Source organism: Coregonus clupeaformis, chromosome 12 (assembly GCF_020615455.1).
Source record: "Coregonus clupeaformis isolate EN_2021a chromosome 12, ASM2061545v1, whole genome shotgun sequence".
NCBI lineage: Eukaryota > Metazoa > Chordata > Actinopteri > Salmoniformes > Salmonidae > Coregonus > Coregonus clupeaformis.
Window position 1 is genome coordinate 22654048 of NC_059203.1, and position 17931 is coordinate 22671978.

General features: G+C 47.9%; 1 protein-coding gene across 1 annotated transcript in view; it reads left to right on the forward strand.

Annotated features, from left to right (window-relative positions):
* LOC121551877 overlaps positions 1-17931 on the forward strand; it is an 83651-nt gene that overhangs the window by 51468 nt on the left and 14252 nt on the right. The window contains exons 9-17 of the mRNA XM_045223752.1: positions 569-667; positions 793-941; positions 1202-1340; positions 4858-4980; positions 5520-5717; positions 6104-7137; positions 8146-8395; positions 9050-9139; positions 9438-9662. Of these exons, the coding sequence (XP_045079687.1) occupies positions 569-667; positions 793-941; positions 1202-1340; positions 4858-4980; positions 5520-5717; positions 6104-7137; positions 8146-8395; positions 9050-9139; positions 9438-9662 (2307 nt within the window). The remainder of the gene's footprint in view (positions 1-568; positions 668-792; positions 942-1201; positions 1341-4857; positions 4981-5519; positions 5718-6103; positions 7138-8145; positions 8396-9049; positions 9140-9437; positions 9663-17931) is intronic.

Here is a 17931-nt window from a genome sequence, read left to right on the forward strand (position 1 = left end):
GACACAGGGGAAAATCAACCCTGGCAAAATAAATGAGAGAGTATCTCAACCGAGCTACTCTCCTCCCACATAGAACAATCACTCACAAAGACAAGGGGGCAGAGGGAACACTTATACACAGACTAATTAGGGGATGAGCACCAGGTGTGTGTGATTGACAAGACAAGACAAGTGGAGTGATGAGAATGGGAGCGGCAGTAGCTAGTAAGCCGGTGACGACGAACGCCGAAACCTGCCCGAACAAGGAGGGGAGGCAGCCTTGGCGGAAGTTGTGACAGTAGTTGAGGTTTAAAAAGGCCTCTGAAGTTTTTTAATTTCCACTTTGAAATTTCAGACTTGAAATGTAAAAATCAACCCCTATATGTGCATTAATTATAATCCACATAATAATTCACATTTCCTGTTGCTGCAGGACTAGTCAACAAGGATCTTCTTGGGATAGTGTGCGAGGAATCAGTCTGGGCTTGTTCACATAGCTGTTGTCATTGGTATTCCGAAGCATAAATCCCCCCAATCTATTGCATTGGCTTTGTTTTGAGTGTGGATCTATATTATTCTTGCGTTTCAGAAACTAGTTTCCTTTGTGTCGGACTTGCAAGGGGCAGCCCATTTACTACATAGAGCAATCAAGAAAATTGATGGCAATCCAAAAATGGACACCGCCCAGGTATCTACAGTTTCGTTAAATAACTTAACTAAGTATCTTCATTTATTTTAAGTGTAATGCATTATTTTGTCAGGGCAGATTTATTTTTTTGCTTTAGGTTGTTGTTGTTGTTGTTTTTTGTTCAGGATGTTCAGCTATGTATTCAAGATCAGAAGACCTCAATGAAAGAGGTACTGCAGGACACCCGATTGGTTACTTTACAGAGAGAAGGTGGGGCCATCCTGGCCAGAATGAGGAGAGAAGAGTTTCGATTTGCCAAGTCCGATGACTACAGGTATTGCTCTTCATCAAATTCATGATTTGTTGTGGATAACTGATGTGTAACACCCAAAAGAATGGTGAAAGCCCTCCAGGACACTACCCAAGCTAAAACGGGCTTTGTGGCAAGTGACCACTATCCATCCATCTCTATGGTATCACCCATCTAGGTGATGCCACAACAGCCATTTTGTGCCAGAACTCCATAAACCATCTATCATTGTGAAGAGGTGAGGACAAGAGTGAATGTTTGCTAACATCCACCTCTCACTACAGTGATGCTTTGGAGTCAGTGACGGTCCTGTATAACCAGGTGGAGGAGAGTGTTCATATGCTGGTGATGAGATCCAACGAGTCACAGCAGCACCTGGACTTCCTGCTCAAACTCAGGGAGGCGGAGACAAATCTCGACACGGTAGGTCAGGAGGTTGCAACTTTACAGGACATTCAGATAGAAGTAGTGTCTTCAGAAATTATTCACACCCCTTCACTTTTTCCACATTTTGTTGTGTTACAGGCTGCATTTAAAATGGACAAAAACAAGTTTGTCACCTGCTTACACCTAATAACCCATAATGTCAAAGTGGAATTATGTTTTTAGACATTTTTACAAATTAATAAAAAATGAAAAGCTGAAATGTCTTGAGTCAATAAGTATTCAACCTCTTTGTTATGGCAAGCCTAAATAATTTCAGGAGTAAAAATGTGCTTAACCAGTCACATAATAAGTTGCATGGACTCTGTGTGCAATAATAGTGTTTAACATGAATGACTACCTCATCTCTGAACCCCACACATACAATTATCTGCAAGGTCCCTCAGTAGAGCAGTGGATTTCAAACACAGATTCAACCACAAAGACCACGGAAGTTTTCCAATGCCTCTTGGTGGATTGGTGGTAAAAAAAAAATATATATATATATATAAGCAGACATTGAATATCCCTTTGAGCATGGTGAAGTTATTAATTACACCTTGGATGGTGTATCAATACACCCAGTCACTACAAAGATACAGGCGTCTTTCCTAACTCAGTTGCCGAAGAGGAAGGAAACCAATCAGGGATTTCACCATGAGGCCAATGGTGACTTTAAAACAATTAGAATGTAATGGCCGTGATAGGAGAAAACTGAGGATGGATCAACATTGCAGTTACTCCACAATACTAACCTAATTGACATAGTGAAAAGAAGGAAGCTTGTACAGAATGGAAATATTCCAAAACATGCATTCTGTTTGCAACAAGGCACTAAAGTAAAACTGCAAAAAAATGTGGCAAAGCAATTCACTTTTTGTCCTGAATACAAAGTGTTATGTTTGGGGCAAATCACATACAACACATTACTGAGTACCACTCTCCATATTTCCAAGCATAGTGGTGGCTGTGTCATGTTATGGGTATGTGTCACGATCGTTCATGAACAAGAAGGACCAAGGCGCAGCGTGATATGCATTCGGAGTGGAGCAGCTGACCGGTGCCGGACCAGGCACCGGTGGAACAGGCACGGGCCGTGCCGGACTGGACACACGCACCACTGGCTTGGTGCGGGGAGCAGGCACGGGCCGGACTGGGCTGACGACGCGCACCACTGGCTTGGTGCGGGGAGCAGGAACGGGCCGGACCGGGCTGACAACGCGCACCCCTGGCTTGGTGCGGGGAGCAGGAACGGGCCGTACCGGACTGGCGACACGCACCACTGGCTTGGTGCGTGGAGCAGGCACTGGCCGGACTGGGCTGACGACGCGCACCACTGGCTTGGTGCGGGGAGCAGGAACGGGCCGGGCCGGACTGGGAACACGCACCACTGGCTTGGTGCGGGGAGCAGGAACGGGCCGGGCCGGACTGGGAACACGCACCACTGGCTTGGTGCGGGGAGCAGGAACGGGCCGGGCCGGGCTGGCGACGCGCACCACTGGCTTGGTGCGAGGGGCAGGAGCAGGCCGGACCGGCGACGCACACCACTAGTTTGGTGCGAGGGACAGGAACAGGCCAGACCGGGCTGGCGACGCGCACCACAGGCTTGATGCGAGGAACAGGAACAGGCCGAACCGTACTGGGAACACGTACCACTGGCTTAGTGCGGGGAGCAGGAACGGGCCGGACCGGACTGGCGACACCCACCACTTGATTGCTGCCTAACCAGCTCATCTCGCCGTGCCTCTACACTTTCCTTCTGCTCCCTCTGAACCAATTGCCCCCCTAATCTGGTGGCCTCCTCTGCTAACCAGCGGAACCGCCCTATCGCGGCCTCCTGCTGCCTCGTCGACCACGCCATGTGCCCCCCCCCAAAAAATTGTTGGGCTTGTCTCTCCACCGTGATCAGGGCCTCCATCCCTCTTGCCAGCCTCTCTCTCTCATCTCCTCCCAAGTCCATCCTCTCTCCTCGTCACACTGCTTGATCCAGGATTGGTGGGATCTTCTGTCACGATCGTTCATGAACGAGAAGGACCAAGGCGCAGCGTGATATGCATTCATATTTATTTACGTACTGAACACACGACAAAACAACAAACGAAACGTGAAGTCCAAGGTAGACAAAATAACATACTTCACACGGAACAAGATCCCACACCTAACAGGTGTCAAAAGGCTGCCTAAGTATGGTCCCCAATCAGAGACAACGAGTGACAGCTGCCTCTGATTGGGAACCGCACATCTGATTTCACTGCTTGCATCAGTTACCTGATATGGAATAGAGTTCCATGTAGTCATGGCTCTATGTAGTACTCTGCACCTCCCATAGTCTGTTCTGGACTTGGGGACTGTGAAGAGACCTCTGGTGGCATGTCTTGTGGGGTATGCATGGGTGTCTAGAGCGGCGCACAATTGGCCCAGCGTTGTCCAGGATAGGGGAAGGAATGGCCGGCAGGGATGTAGCTCAGTTGGTAGAGCATGGCGTTTGCAACGCCAGGGTTGTGGGTTCGATTGCCATGGGGGCCAGTATAAAAAATTATGTATGCACTCACTAACTGTAAGTCGCTCTGGATAAGAGCGTCTGCTAAATGACTAAAATGTAAATGTGTCTGAGCTGTGTGCTAGTTGTTTAAACAGACTAACAGCTTTCAACATGTCAATACCTCTCACAAATACAAGAAGTGATAAAGTCAATCTCTCCTCCACTTTGAGCTAGGAGAGATTGACATGCATATTATTAATGTTTGCTCTCTGTGTACATCCAAGGGCCAGCCGTGCTGCTCTGTTCTGTGCCAATTGCAATTTTCCTAACTGCCTCTTTGTGGCACCTGACCACACGACTGAACAGCGGTCCAGGTGAAAGAATAACCTAAGACACAAGGCCAAATCTACACTGGAGTTGCTAATGGATGTTCCTGAGTGGCCGAGTTACAGTTTTGCCTTAAATCTACTTGAAAATATATGGCAAGACCTGTAAATGGCTAGCAATGATTAACAACCAATTTGACAGAGCTTGAAGAATAATGGGCAAATGTTGCACAATCCAGGTGTGGAAAGCTCTTAGAGACTTAACCAGAAAGACTCACAGCTGTAATCGCTGCCACAGGTGCTTCTACAAAGTATTGACTCAGGGGTGCGAATACTTATGTAAATTAGATTTCTGTATTTTATTTTCAATACATTTGCAAAATTTCTAAAAACATGTTTTCACTTTGTCATTATGACGTATTGTGTGTAGATGTGTGAAATTATTATTATTTTTCATCCATTTTGAATTCAGGCTGTAACACAACAAGATATGGAATAAGTCAAGGGGTATGAATACTTACTGAAGGCACTGTATATCGTGTACAACAGCCGTTCTTCTGTGTCACAGAGAATAGGCAACTACACCTGCCTGCTCTTGCTAAATCAAGGACACCTAAAATGATTGAAAGAAAACAAGTACTATTTTCACCCAGGTCTGATTAGTATGCCTTATGATATATATTTCCCTATCTGAATGTGGACCTCGTAGGCCAAGACATGGTTTAATACAGAAGGAGAACAACAGCTAAAGGACTCCAAGTCAACTGAGGACACCCTGGAGAGTGTGAGCCAAGCCCTTCAGCACTTTGGCTCCTTCCTCACCCAGGCCAAGGTACAGCTGAGCTGGGGTTAGACAGTTTAACCAAGCTTATGAGGTATATTCAAGTCAATGATCCAAAATGGTTGTAAAAATCACAGAGGGCTGATTCCTTAGTTGAGATCTATAGATGTGACTCACATTTTTCTGTAGACCCCCTATTGACATTAGTGAAGGCTATACGCAAAAGTCTGGTTTGTGTAGATATTTAGGCCTTGTCTCAAGTTAGGATTGGACTCTTAAGAGGGGAGAAACTGCATTCAATACACCCAGATGAGCCAGGTGAAATTTTTTTTTCAGAAAATAAATTCCATCTCATTCTTCACAGATTTATGTTTACTTGACCATATTATTTTGAGATATCCATTTCATCATTTATTTCCTCTTACTCCACAGCTGCAAGAAAAAACAGTTGGAGCATATTTTCTCAGAACAAATAACGAAAACCTATTTTTCACAATGAATTATCATGCGCTTATCAGAGCTTACGTAATGTGAAGATGGGGAGGAAAAGCAGGAGAGGTGGGAGTTGAAATCTCTGTTATTCATCATAGGAGAAAAAACAGCAGACCTTGAAACTGATGATGGAGGTTGAGAAGATTCTGGGTCCCACCAACTCTAACACTGAGATGGAGGTTTTTCAGACCGTGATGAACACTTTCAAATCTAATATGGCCGACTTTCTGTTGCGAGCGGAGCAAAGGCGTACTGAGCTTGACAACATGGTGCATGTCTATCACTTCTGTGAACAGGTTAGTCAAGCAATACCCTGGTCCTTTCAAAACCTCCTTTCAATCTCTTTTTACTATTTTATTCCTTCCTTTCAGCCTGGTTCTGGGTCAATTCCACTGAAATTCCAGTCAGCAACAGGATATGTTTTTCACTTTGATGGAGGACTGACAGGAATTAAAATGGAATTGATTCTAACTGTGCATCATTTCTCCCACCATATTACTTTTACCACCACGGACAGGCCCCCTCTTTCACCCCTAGCCACAACAATCATCAATCCCTCCCATCAAACTTTTCAGAACCCCAACTTCCCATCCAAGTAATACACAACAAAAAACACTTAACTTCTAACACTTCTGAAATAACACTGTAAAACTAACAGTGCTCTCTGTATTGTTTCCTCTAGGCTGCTGCCCTAGCCAAGGAATGCAGGCAATATCTTGAGCAGGTAGAGACAGGGTGTTACCCTGCCAATGCCAATCTAAGTACACTTAAGACCTACAATGAGAGATTGGGTGACTGCTTCTCGGCCCGACACTTCCAGACTGTGAAAGCCAAAGCCTACAGTGCGAGGGGCTCTGGGGGGAAGAGGCTGTGGAATGCCGCCTGGATCCAGTGCCAAGAAGTCAGCCAGCGGCTGGGGGAGAGATTGCAACAGCGGGGCGATGCAGCTGACAAAGACCAGCCGCAGCCCAACGCCGGCGGAGCTCACTTGAAGAGCAGGGTGTTAGAGACAGGAAAGGAGAGGGAAGAGGAGAAGGAGGAGGAGGTGGTGGCCCCTTGCTCCCTCGCTCTTGCCTCAACCTCCCCTCCAGGGGTGGCCGATAACTCGGGGAGGTCCTCCCGGGACCAGATGGAGAGCAGAGATAGCCGTACTAGGGACAGCGCTCACATCACATGTTTTAACCTCCCTTTCAAAGCGGACTCGAAAGGGAGCAAAGGAGCCAAAGAAGTGTCCCAGTCACCTAAATCCCCAGGCAAAGAGGGGAAACTGATACCAGTGGTGCCTCAAGATAGAGGAGGTGGACTAGGGAGGCGCCACAGCGAGGCGGACCTCAAGAGGGGGGATCCGATTGGCGAGTGTGAGCCATTTCCATGGCAACACGGCGCCTTGGGGCGGTCCCTGAGTGAGAGTTCCTGTATGAGCTCTCTCCTGTCCTCAGAGTGTGGCTCCTCCCCCTTATCGGCAAGACACTCCCATAGCCGGCCCTTAGTAGTGGCACTGCTGTCACCCCAAAACCCTTATGATATCTCCCGTAATGGAAGTTTCTGCTCTGGCCACTCCTGCTGTGAGTCAAATGGGGACAGAGACGGGGACAGGGAAGGTGGTGACCCAATACAGGTGTCTTCAGTGTCCTTGACTGACCCTATTGGTGATGAGACACAGGAGGACTCGTCATTAGCCGACACACAAGCTGAAGAAAATGGCAGCAATGTCCTGTGAGTGATGCACCTCCTCCTTCTCAACAGCTATCAGATAAACGTTTTCCCAGAAATTCCCACAAAACCAGCATAGATGCGATAAAGAGGTCAATGCAATGCAGACCGTGACGGATAGAAGAAGGATACCAGGTTGGCGCATGTTCAACAAATCTGCTCCAACAAAGTGGATAGTCAAAAAAATAGATCATGACGGATGTATTGTAACAGGCCCACAATGTGGTTACTAAAGTCTGATTTGGGTATATGTTCGTATAAGATGGTAGCATAGCTAGCATAGAGAAATCGGTGGTGGTAGTCAAAGTCGTTTTTAACTGTAATGCAGTTCAGTTGATTGGTGATGATGACATGAACATGTATTCGGTTTGACATCCATACAAGCATTATACTTCTATTTTTACCTCAACATAGTGTGAAATACACAAATTAACAATAGCCTAAATGTAGGGTAATTTTGCTGGGGGGATCTTTCCCCCACGTCATCTTTCCCCCACGCGTTTCCATGGCATTTCCATTGTTTGGTCGAGTTCCATTGACCTCCTTACCGCATCTATGCCATTAGTCACACAAGCTATTATCAGTTTATTTATTTTTTATGTGAATGAGTTTATGGGAAATATGTCTTAAATAAACAAATGAGTGACAAATTACATTTACAGCATGCAGTGTTAGTATAAATGCAGCAAAGAGATGGTTTCTCTTTCGGTCTTTGTTAGATTTCAGATTAGGACTAGTTGCCTGCAATCTTTACAATAACTACATTAAGGAAACCGGTCACTGTTTATTTAGATAATCCCCTATAGATTATCTACAGATGCTCAAACTACCAACAAACTATCAACTGCAACTCAGTTGAAATGCAACAGCTTGCTAGGGTTACAGGGAAATGTTACAAGGTTAGGTTTATGGTTAAAGTAGGTAGGGTTAGGGTAAGGATTAAATTAGAGAATGCATTGTCCAAATTCCTCCTCCTTAAAATTCCCAATTTCCTGTTTCCTGTGTGGACAGGAAGTTGCAGAGGATCATGGAGGAGCTGTTGTTAACTGAGAGGGAGTATGTACGATCTCTAGGCTACGTACGAGAGCACTACTTCCCCGAGCTGGAGAGGCCTGATGTGCCTCAGGACCTAAGGGGTCAGAGGGGGAACATTTTCGGCAACCTGGAGAAGCTCCATGACTTCCACCGCCACCACTTCCTGAAAGAACTGGAGGGCTGCCTACGAGAACCCTTCAGAGTGGGACGCTGCTTCCTACGACATGTGGGTTCCCATGGTTACGTACATTAACCATGTGATAACTAAACCTAACCTTAAAGGGATATTTCCATCTTTTGTTCATAAATCCACTGTTAATACAATCCCCAAAATGTTGCATGTCAGCAGTCACATTTTCAAGAGCGCTTTCAGTACAGAGCAAAAACTGTGATGATGCGTTTTAAGTGATTGATGGCACCCTTTCAAGGGTAGTGTACCCATCACTTCACAGAGAAGTTAAAAGGACAGTTAGTAACACTGGTATAACAGTATTTAGTAACACTGGTATAACAGTATTTAGTAACACTGGTATAACAGTATTTAGTAACACTGGTATAACAGTATTTAGTAACACTGGTATAACAGTATATTTTAATCCAACTGTTCTTAAACAAACAATCATCAAGTGTTTTACAATTGGTTTACTTTTTGGGGTGAGAGACGTTTTAGTCTTTTTATTATAAGTAATTTTTTCCTCTGTTTGGCACTCACCAACAATAAGTGATGTGGACCGCATGCCACAAGTCAGGTCAATTATAATATTGAGAAATCAACAGGCACATAGGTTCTACCGCTGTGTAAAATAGAATACAATAATAATACTTTATATTTTTTTAATTTGTATTTTTTTTTTAATTCTGTGGTTCTCCCCCTATCCAGAGAGAGAGCTTTGGTCTGTACGCCCTCTTTAGCAAGAACAAACCCCAGTCAGACAGCTTACTCATCAACCACGGCCATGACTTTTTCAAGGTGAGGACGTCAAATAAACTGTCAGAGTACACTGATATTACAGTAGATAAGGCAATACTCATCCTTATGTGAAGTATTTGTAGTGGAAGTGCCACCGGAACAATGGTGTTTGCAACCAAAAATAATTGAAATACCCTTTATTAACAGTATATTATAACTTGCATGTCCCAACCGGGTTGTGGTCAATTCTATTTCAATTCGGTCAACAATCAAATTCCAATTGGAATTTCTGTTTTTACTTTCTGAATTGAATGAATGATATGGAATTATCTCCAACAATGTTTTCCTAACAATCCAGCAAAAACAGCTGCAGCTGGGGGACAAGATGGACCTGTCTTCTTACCTGCTGAAGCCTGTGCAGCGCATCAGCAAGTACAGCCTACTGCTGCAGGACATGGTGAGGGAGTGCGGGCCCAACAGGAGCTGTGAGGAGGCCGAGGTCCAGCACGCCCTGAAAGTCATCCAGTTCCAGCTGCGGCATGGCAACAACCTGCTGGCCATGGACGACATCCAGGACTGTGATGTGAGTGAGGATTGGGGAAGAGAGGATTGGGGAAGAGGGGATTGAAGGGAGAGGGAGGAAAGGAGGATTGAAGAGTAACAATGTTGGTGATTGGAGAGGAGAGGAGAGGAGAGGTTGGTAATATATACATCAAGTATTTTCTCATTGGAATAGATTTGTGTTTGGGGGTGAAGTCAATCAAGCAAATGTATTTATAAAGCCCTTTTTAAGGTAGCTTGGGCATCAGTCTGGTTAGCTAACATTCCTCTCCTTGTACTCTGCGTCATATGCCAAATATTTAAAATATAATGTTAACCAGTTGTGCTTTCAATCCCAAGGGGGACCCTTACCCTGGCTTAAGAGAACAACATTTACCAGAACAAGGTGTAACATATTGGCTGTCAAAAATATATATACGCCGTTAATTGCATCTCCATTTGTTCACCGCACTGACCCTTTTAAGTGCACGTGTTTCCTCACAGACCCTTGTAAGCGCAACACACAACACGCTCTGTGCCATGTGCCGTCAGTGTACCCTCTGTCTCGCTATCACTGTATGTCTCTATTGTGGTGCACTACGCTTGCAACTTTTAACAACAATTTTGAAGGAAAACGTACAGAAAGTTAAACCATAAACACATTCCCAGCCGTTTCTTTAGATAACAGCAAAAACATAATCTCCGTAGCCGATGTGAGTAAGACCTGTAAACAAGTGTCTTCAATTACATTTTAATTTCTGTAGAAATAACTTGTTTCAAGCAGACTGCTATAGTCCCCGTGCCGAAAAATGCCAAGGTAACCTTCCTAAATGACTATAGCCTGTAGCACTCACATCTATAGCCATGAAATGCCTTGAAAGGCTGGTCATGTGCTATTTTGTGTGTTTTTTTCATGTTGTTTGTAACTTATTTTGTACATAATGTTTCTGCCAATGTCTCTTATGACCAAAAAGAGCTTCTGGATATCAGAACAGCTGTCACGATCGTTGTAAGAGGCAGACCAAGGCGCAGCGTGATAGGCGTACATCTTTTAATGAGTACTTGACACCAACAACAAAACAACAAAACGATACATGAAGTCTAAAGGTTCACCAACACAAACCTATACAACAAGATTCCACAATCAACTGTGCAAAACAGGCTGCCTAAGTATGGTTCCCAATCAGAGACAACGAGCTACAGCTGCCTCTGATTGGGAACCACCCTGGCCAACATAGATCTAAACGATCTAGAATAAACATATAGAACAACTAAACATAGGAACTAACACCCTGGCTCAACATTAAAGAGTCCCCAGAGCCAGGGCGTGACAGTACCCCCCCCCCAAAGGCGCGGACTGTGAACGTACCAACCAAACACCACAGGGGAGGGGTCGGGTGGGCATTCCGCCTCGGAGGCGGATCCGGCCCGGGCGTGACCACCACTCTCTCTCTCGCCCTCGTGGTCTGGCCCTGCTGACCGGAGCTGGACTGAACACCGGTGGAGCGGATTGCTCTGGCTCCGGCGTGGAGCAGCTGACCGGTGCCGGACCAGGCACAGGTGGAACAGGCACGGACCGTGCCGGACTGACGACGCGCACCACTGGCTTGGTGCGGGGGGCGGGAATGGGCCGGACCGGGCTGACGACGCGCACCACTGCCTTGGTGCGGGGAGCAGGTACGGGCCGGACCGGGCTGACGACGCGCACCACTGGCTTGGTGCGGGGAGCAGGAACAGGCCGAACCGGATTGGCGACGCGCACCACTGGCTTGGTGCGGGGAGCAGGAACAGGCCAGACCGGGCTGGCGACGCGCACCACAGGCTTGGTGCGGGGAGCAGGAACGGGCCGGACCGGGCTGACGACGCGTACCACTGGCTTGGTGCGGGGAGCAGGAATGGGCCGGGCTGGCGACGCGCACCACAGGCTTGGTGCGGGGAGCAGGTCAAGGCCGGACCGGGCTGGCGACGCGCACCACTGGCTTGGTGCGGGGAGCAGGCACGGACCGTGCCGGACTGACGACACGCACCACTGGCTTGGTGCGGGGAGCAGGAACGGGCCGGGCCGGGCTGGCGATGCGCACCACAGGCTTGGTGCGGGGAGCAGGACAAGGCCGGACCGGGCTGGCGACGCGCCCCACTGGGTTGTTGCGGGGAGCAGGCACGGACCGTGCCGGACTGACGACACGCACCACTGGCTTGGTGCGGGGAGCTTGAACGGGCCGGACCGGCTGGCGACGCACACCACAGGCTTGGTGCGGGGAGCAGGAACAGGCCAGACCGGGCTGGCGACGCGCACCACTGGCTTGGTGCGGGGAGTAGGCACGGACCGTGCCGTACTGACGACGCGCACCACTGGCTTGGTGCGGGGAGCGGGAACGGGCCGGACCGGGCTGGCGACGCGCACCACTGGCTTGGTGCGGGGAGCAGAAACAGGCCAGACCGGGCTGGCGACGCGCACCACTGGCTTGGTGCGGGGAGTAGGCACGGACCGTGCCGGACTGACGACACGCACCACTGGCTTGGTGCGGGGAGCGGGAACGGGCCGGACCGGGCTGGCGACGCGCACCACTGGCTTGGTGCGGGGAGCGGGAACGGGCCGGACCGGCTGGCGACGCACACCACAGGCTTGGTGCGGGGAGCAGGAACAGGCCAGACCGGGCTGGCGACGCGCACCACTGGCTTGGTGCGGGGAGTAGGCACGGACCGTGCCGGACTGACGACGCGCACCACTGGCTTGGTGCGGGGAGCAGGAACGGGCCGGACCGGGCTGGCGACGCGCACCACTGGCTTGGTGCGGGGAGCAGAAACGGGCCGGACCGGGCTGACGACGCGCACCACTGGCTTGGTGCGGGGAGCAGGAACGGGCCGGACCGGGCTGACGACGCGCACCACTGGCTTGGTGCGGGGAGCAGGAACAGGCCGGACCGGGCTGTGGAGACGGACTGGAGGTCTGGAGCGAAGAGCTGACACAACCCGTCCTGGCTGAATGCCTATTTCTACACACTCTGTGTGAGGCATCAGCACAGGACATACAGGGCTGTGCACTCGTACTGGCACTACAGCACGTGGCACTGGCGCAGGATATCCGGGACCGAGGAGGGGTACTGGAGGCCACGAGCGTTGAGCCGGCACACTCCGTCCTGGCTGCATGCCCACCTTAGCACGACACGTGCGTGGTGCTAGCACAGGACGTACAGGACTGTGCCGGACCACTCGCGGCACATTACGCAGCTCCGCATAACTCGGAACCTGCCCAGTCTCACGCTGCCTAGCCTGAGTACGGGGAGTTGGCTCTGCTCTACCTCTAGGCTCCGCCAACCTCCCTTCCAGCCCCCCAAACCTGGTGGCCTCCTCTCCTAATCCGCCGATACGTCCTGTAGCTGCCTCCAGCATCCCCGTCGTCCATGCCGTGTGCCCCCCCAAAAAAAATTATTGGGGTTGCCTTTCGCCTGTCCGATGACGGCACGGTTGGCGCCGAACCTCCTCTCTCGCCATGGCCTTAACTTTTGCCCATGGCCCTCTGCCCGCGAACATGTCCTCCCAAGACCACCATTCGCCCACCTGGGACATCGCCAACTTCTCCAGTTCCTTACCCGGCATTTGCTCCTGAACACGCTGCTTGGTCCTTCTTTGGTGGGATCTTCTGTCACGATCGTTGTAAGAGGCAGACCAAGGCGCAGCGTGATAGGCGTACATCTTTTAATGAGTACTTGACACCAACAACAAAACAACAAAACGATACGTGAAGTCTAAAGGTTCACCAACACAAACCTATACAGAACAAGATCCCACAATCAACTGTGCAAAACAGGCTGCCTAAGTATGGTTCCCAATCAGAGACAACGAGCTACTGCTGCCTCTGATTGGGAACCACCCTGGCCAACATAGATCTAAACGATCTAGAATAATCACATAGAACAACTAAACATAGGAACTAACACCCTGGCTCAACATTAAAGAGTCCCCAGAGCCAGGGCGTGACAACAGTGATTACTCACCTTGAACTGGATGAAGATTTTTTCTTAAACGAGTCGGACATGAAGGATTTACTGCTGATACCGGACCAGGCCCAAATCCCTGTCATTTAGATAGAGGGGATGCAGGTCCGGGTGCCTTGTGAGAATTAGTTAGCGAGTGGGTAACCCGCCTCTACCATTCGTCCTATTGGCCAATGTGCAATCATTGGAGAATAAACTGGATGAGGTCCGTTCAAGACTATCCTACCAATGGGACATTCAAAACTGTAATATCTTATGTTTCACCGAGCCGTGGCTGAACGACTGTCACGATCGTTGAGAGACGGGTCAGACCAAGGTGCAGCGTGGCATGCAAACATGTTTATTAAATCAAATAAACATTAAACAAAACAAGAAACAACGTAACGTGAAGTCCTCAGGCTAAACACATACGAGCCTAACACGGAATAAGATCCCACAAACATAGTAGGCAAACAGGCTACTTAAGTATGATCCCCAATCAGAGACAACGAGCGACAGCTGTCTCTGATTGGGAATCACACCGGCCAAACATAGAAACACAATACCTAGATCACAAACATACACTGCTCAAAAAAATTAAGGGAACACTTAAACAACACATCCTAGATCTAAATGAATGAAATAATCTTATTAAATACTTTTTTCTTTACATAGTTGAATGTGCTGACAACACAATCACACAAAAATTATCAATGGAAATCAAATGTATCAACCTTGGGAGGTCTGGATTTGGAGTCACCCTCAAAATTTAAGTGGAAAACCACACTACAGGCTGATCCAAATTTGATGTAATGTCCTTAAAACAAGTCAAAATGATGCTCAGTAGTGTGTGTGGCCTTCACGTGCCTGTATGACCTCCCTACAACGCCTGGGCATGCTCCTGATGAGGTGGCGGATGGTCTCCTTAGGGATCTCCTCCCAGACCTGGACTAAAGCATCCGCCAACTCCTGGACAGTCTGTGGTGCAACGTGGCGTTGGTGGATGGAGCGAGACATGATGTCCCAGATGTGCTCAATTGGATTCAGGTCTGGGGAATGGGCGAGCCAGTCCATAGCATCAATGCCTTCCTCTTGCAGGAACTGCTGACACACTCCAGCCACATGAGGTCTAGAATTCTCTTGCATTAGGAGGAACCCAGGGCCAACCGCACCAGCATATGGTCTCACAAGGGGTCTAAGGATCTCATCTCGGTAGCTAATGGCAAGGATTAAATGTCAGGAATTGTGAAAAACTGAGTTTAAATGTATTTGGCTAAGCTGTATGTAAACGTCCGACTTCAACTGTACTTACACTGACGTCCCAACACACACACACACACACACACACACATTGCACATAACAGACTTGAAGGCTTGTTACATTGTACAAGACCCCCTTGGCTAGATAGACTACCTCCAATAGAGTACCTCCAATACAGTACCTCCAGTAGAATACTTCCAATACAGTACGTCCAATACAGTACCTCCAATAGAGTACCTCCAGTAGAGTACCTCCAGTAGAGTACCTCCAGTAGACTACCTCCAATAGAATACCTCCAGTAGACTACCTCCAATAGAGTACCTCCAATACAGTACCTCCAGTGGAATACTTCCAATACAGTACGTCCAATACAGTACCTCCAATACAGTACATCCAATAGAATACCTCCAATAGAGTACCTACAATAGAATACCTCCAATACAGTACCTCCAGTAGAGTACCTCCAGTAGACTACCTCCAATAGAATACCTCCAAAAGAGTACCTCCAATAGAGTACCTCCAATAGAGTACCTCCAATAGAGTACATCCAATAGAATACCTCCAATAGAGTACATCCAATAGAATACCTCCAATAGAGTACATCCAATAGAATACCTCCAATAGAGAACCTCCAATAGAGTACTTTTTTTTTTCATTTTTTTTTTCACCTTTATTTAACCAGGTAAGCCAGTTGAGAACAAGTTCTCATTTACAACTGCGACCTGGCCAAGATAAAGCAAAGCAGTGCGATAAAAACAACAACACAGAGTTACATATGGGGTAAAAAAAAACATAAAGTCAAAAATACAACAGAAAATATATATACAGTGTGTGCAAATGTAGCAAGCTTTGGAGGTAAGGCAATAAATAGGCTATAGTGCAAATTAATTACAATTAGTATTAACACTGGAATGCTAGATGTGCAAGAGATTATGTGCAAAAAGAGATACTGGGGTGCAAAAGAGCAAAATAAATAACAATATAGGGATGAGGTAGTTGGGTGGGCTAATTTCAGATGGGCTGTGTACAGGTGCAGTGATCGGTAAGGTGCTCTGACAACTGATGCTTAAAGTTAGTGAGGGAGATAAGAGTCTCCAGCTTCAGAGATTTTTGCAATTCGTTCCAGTCATTGGCAGCAGAGAACTGGAAGGAATGGCGTCCAAAGGAGGTGTTGGCTTTGGGAATGACCAGTGAGATATACCTGCTGGAGCGCAGACTACGGGTGGGTGCTGCTATGGTGACCAATGACCTAAGATAAGGCGGGGATTTGCCTAGCAGTGATTTATAGATGGCCTGGAGCCAGTGGGTTTGACGACGAACATGTAGTGAGGACCAGCCAACAAGAGCGTACAGGTCACAGTGGTGGGTAGTGTATGGGGCTTTGGAGACAAAACGGATGGCACTGTGATAGACTACATCCAATTTGCTGAGTAGAGTGTTGGAGGCTATTTTGTAAATGACATCGCCGAAGTCAAGGATCGGTAGGATAGTCAGTTTTACGAGGGCATGTTTGGCAGCATGAGTGAAGGAGGCTTTGTTGCGAAATAGGAAGCCGATTCTAGATTTAACTTTGGATTGGAGATTCTTAATGTGAGTCTGGAAGGAGAGTTTACAGTCTAACCAGACACCTAGGTATTTGTAGTTGTCCACATACTCTAGGTCAGACCCGTCGAGAGTGGTGATTCTAGTCGGGTGGGCGGGTGCCAGCAGCGTTCGATTGAAGAGCATGCATTTAGTTTTACTAGTGTTTAAGAGCAGTTGGAGGCTACTGAAGGAGTGTTGTATGGCATTGAAGCTCGTTTGGAGGTTTGTTAACACAGTGTCCAATGAAGGGCCAGATGTATACAAAATGGTGTCGTCTGCGTAGAGGTGGATCTGAGAGTCACCAGCAGCAAGAGCGACATCATTGATATACACGGAGAAAAGTGTCGGCCCAAGAATTGAACCCTGTGGCACCCCCATAGAGACTGCCATAGGTCCAGACAACAGGCCCTCCGATTTGACACACTGAACTCTATCTGAGAAGTAGTTGGTGAACCAGGCGAGGCAGTCATTTGAGAAACCAAGGCTATTTAGTCTGCCAATAAGAATGTGGTGGTTGACAGAGTCGAAAGCCTTGGCCGGGTCGATGAAGACGGCTGCACAGTACTGTCTATTATCAATCGCGGTTATAATATCGTTTAGGACCTTGAGCGTGGCTGAAGTGCACCCATGACCAGCTCGGAAACCGGATTGCATAGCGGAGAAGGTACGGTGGTATTCGAAATGGTCGGTGATCTGTTTGTTAACTTGGCTTTCAAATACTTTCGAAAGTCAGGGCAGGATGGATATAGGTCTGTAGCAGTTTGGATCTAGAGTGTCACCCCCTTTGAAGAGGGGGATGACCGCGGCAGCTTTCCAATCTCTGGGAATGTCAGACGTTACGAAAGAGAGGTTGAACAGACTAGTAATAGGGGTTGCGACAATTTCGGCGGCTAGTTTTAGAAAGAAAGGGTCCAGATTGTCTAGCCCAGCTGATTTGTAGGGGTCCAGATTTTGCAGCTCTTTCAGAACATCAGCTGTCTGAATTTGTGTGAAGGAGAAGCGGGGGGGGCATGGGCAAGTTGCAGCGGAGGGTGCAGAGTTGGTGGCCGGGGTAGTGGTAGCCAGGTGGAAAGCATGGCCAGCCGTAGCAAAATGCTTGTTGAAATTCTCGATTATTGTAGATTTATCGGTGGTAATAGTGTTTCCTAGCCTCAGTGCAGTGGGCAGCTGGGAGGAAGTGCTCTTATTCTCCATGGACTTTACAGTGTCCCAAAACTTTTTGGAGTTAGTGCTACAGGATGCAAATGTCTGTTTGAAAAAGTTAGCCTTTGCTTTCCTGACTGCTTGTGTATATTGGTTCCTAACTTCCCTGAAAAGTTGCATATCGCGGGGGCTATTTGATGCTAATGCAGTACGCCACAGGATGTTTTTGTGCTGGTCAAGGGCAGTCAAGTCTGAGGAGAACCAGGGGGCTATATCTGTTCTTAGTTCTGTATTTTTGAATGGGGCATGTTTATTTAAGATTGAGAGGAAATTACTTTTAAGGAACA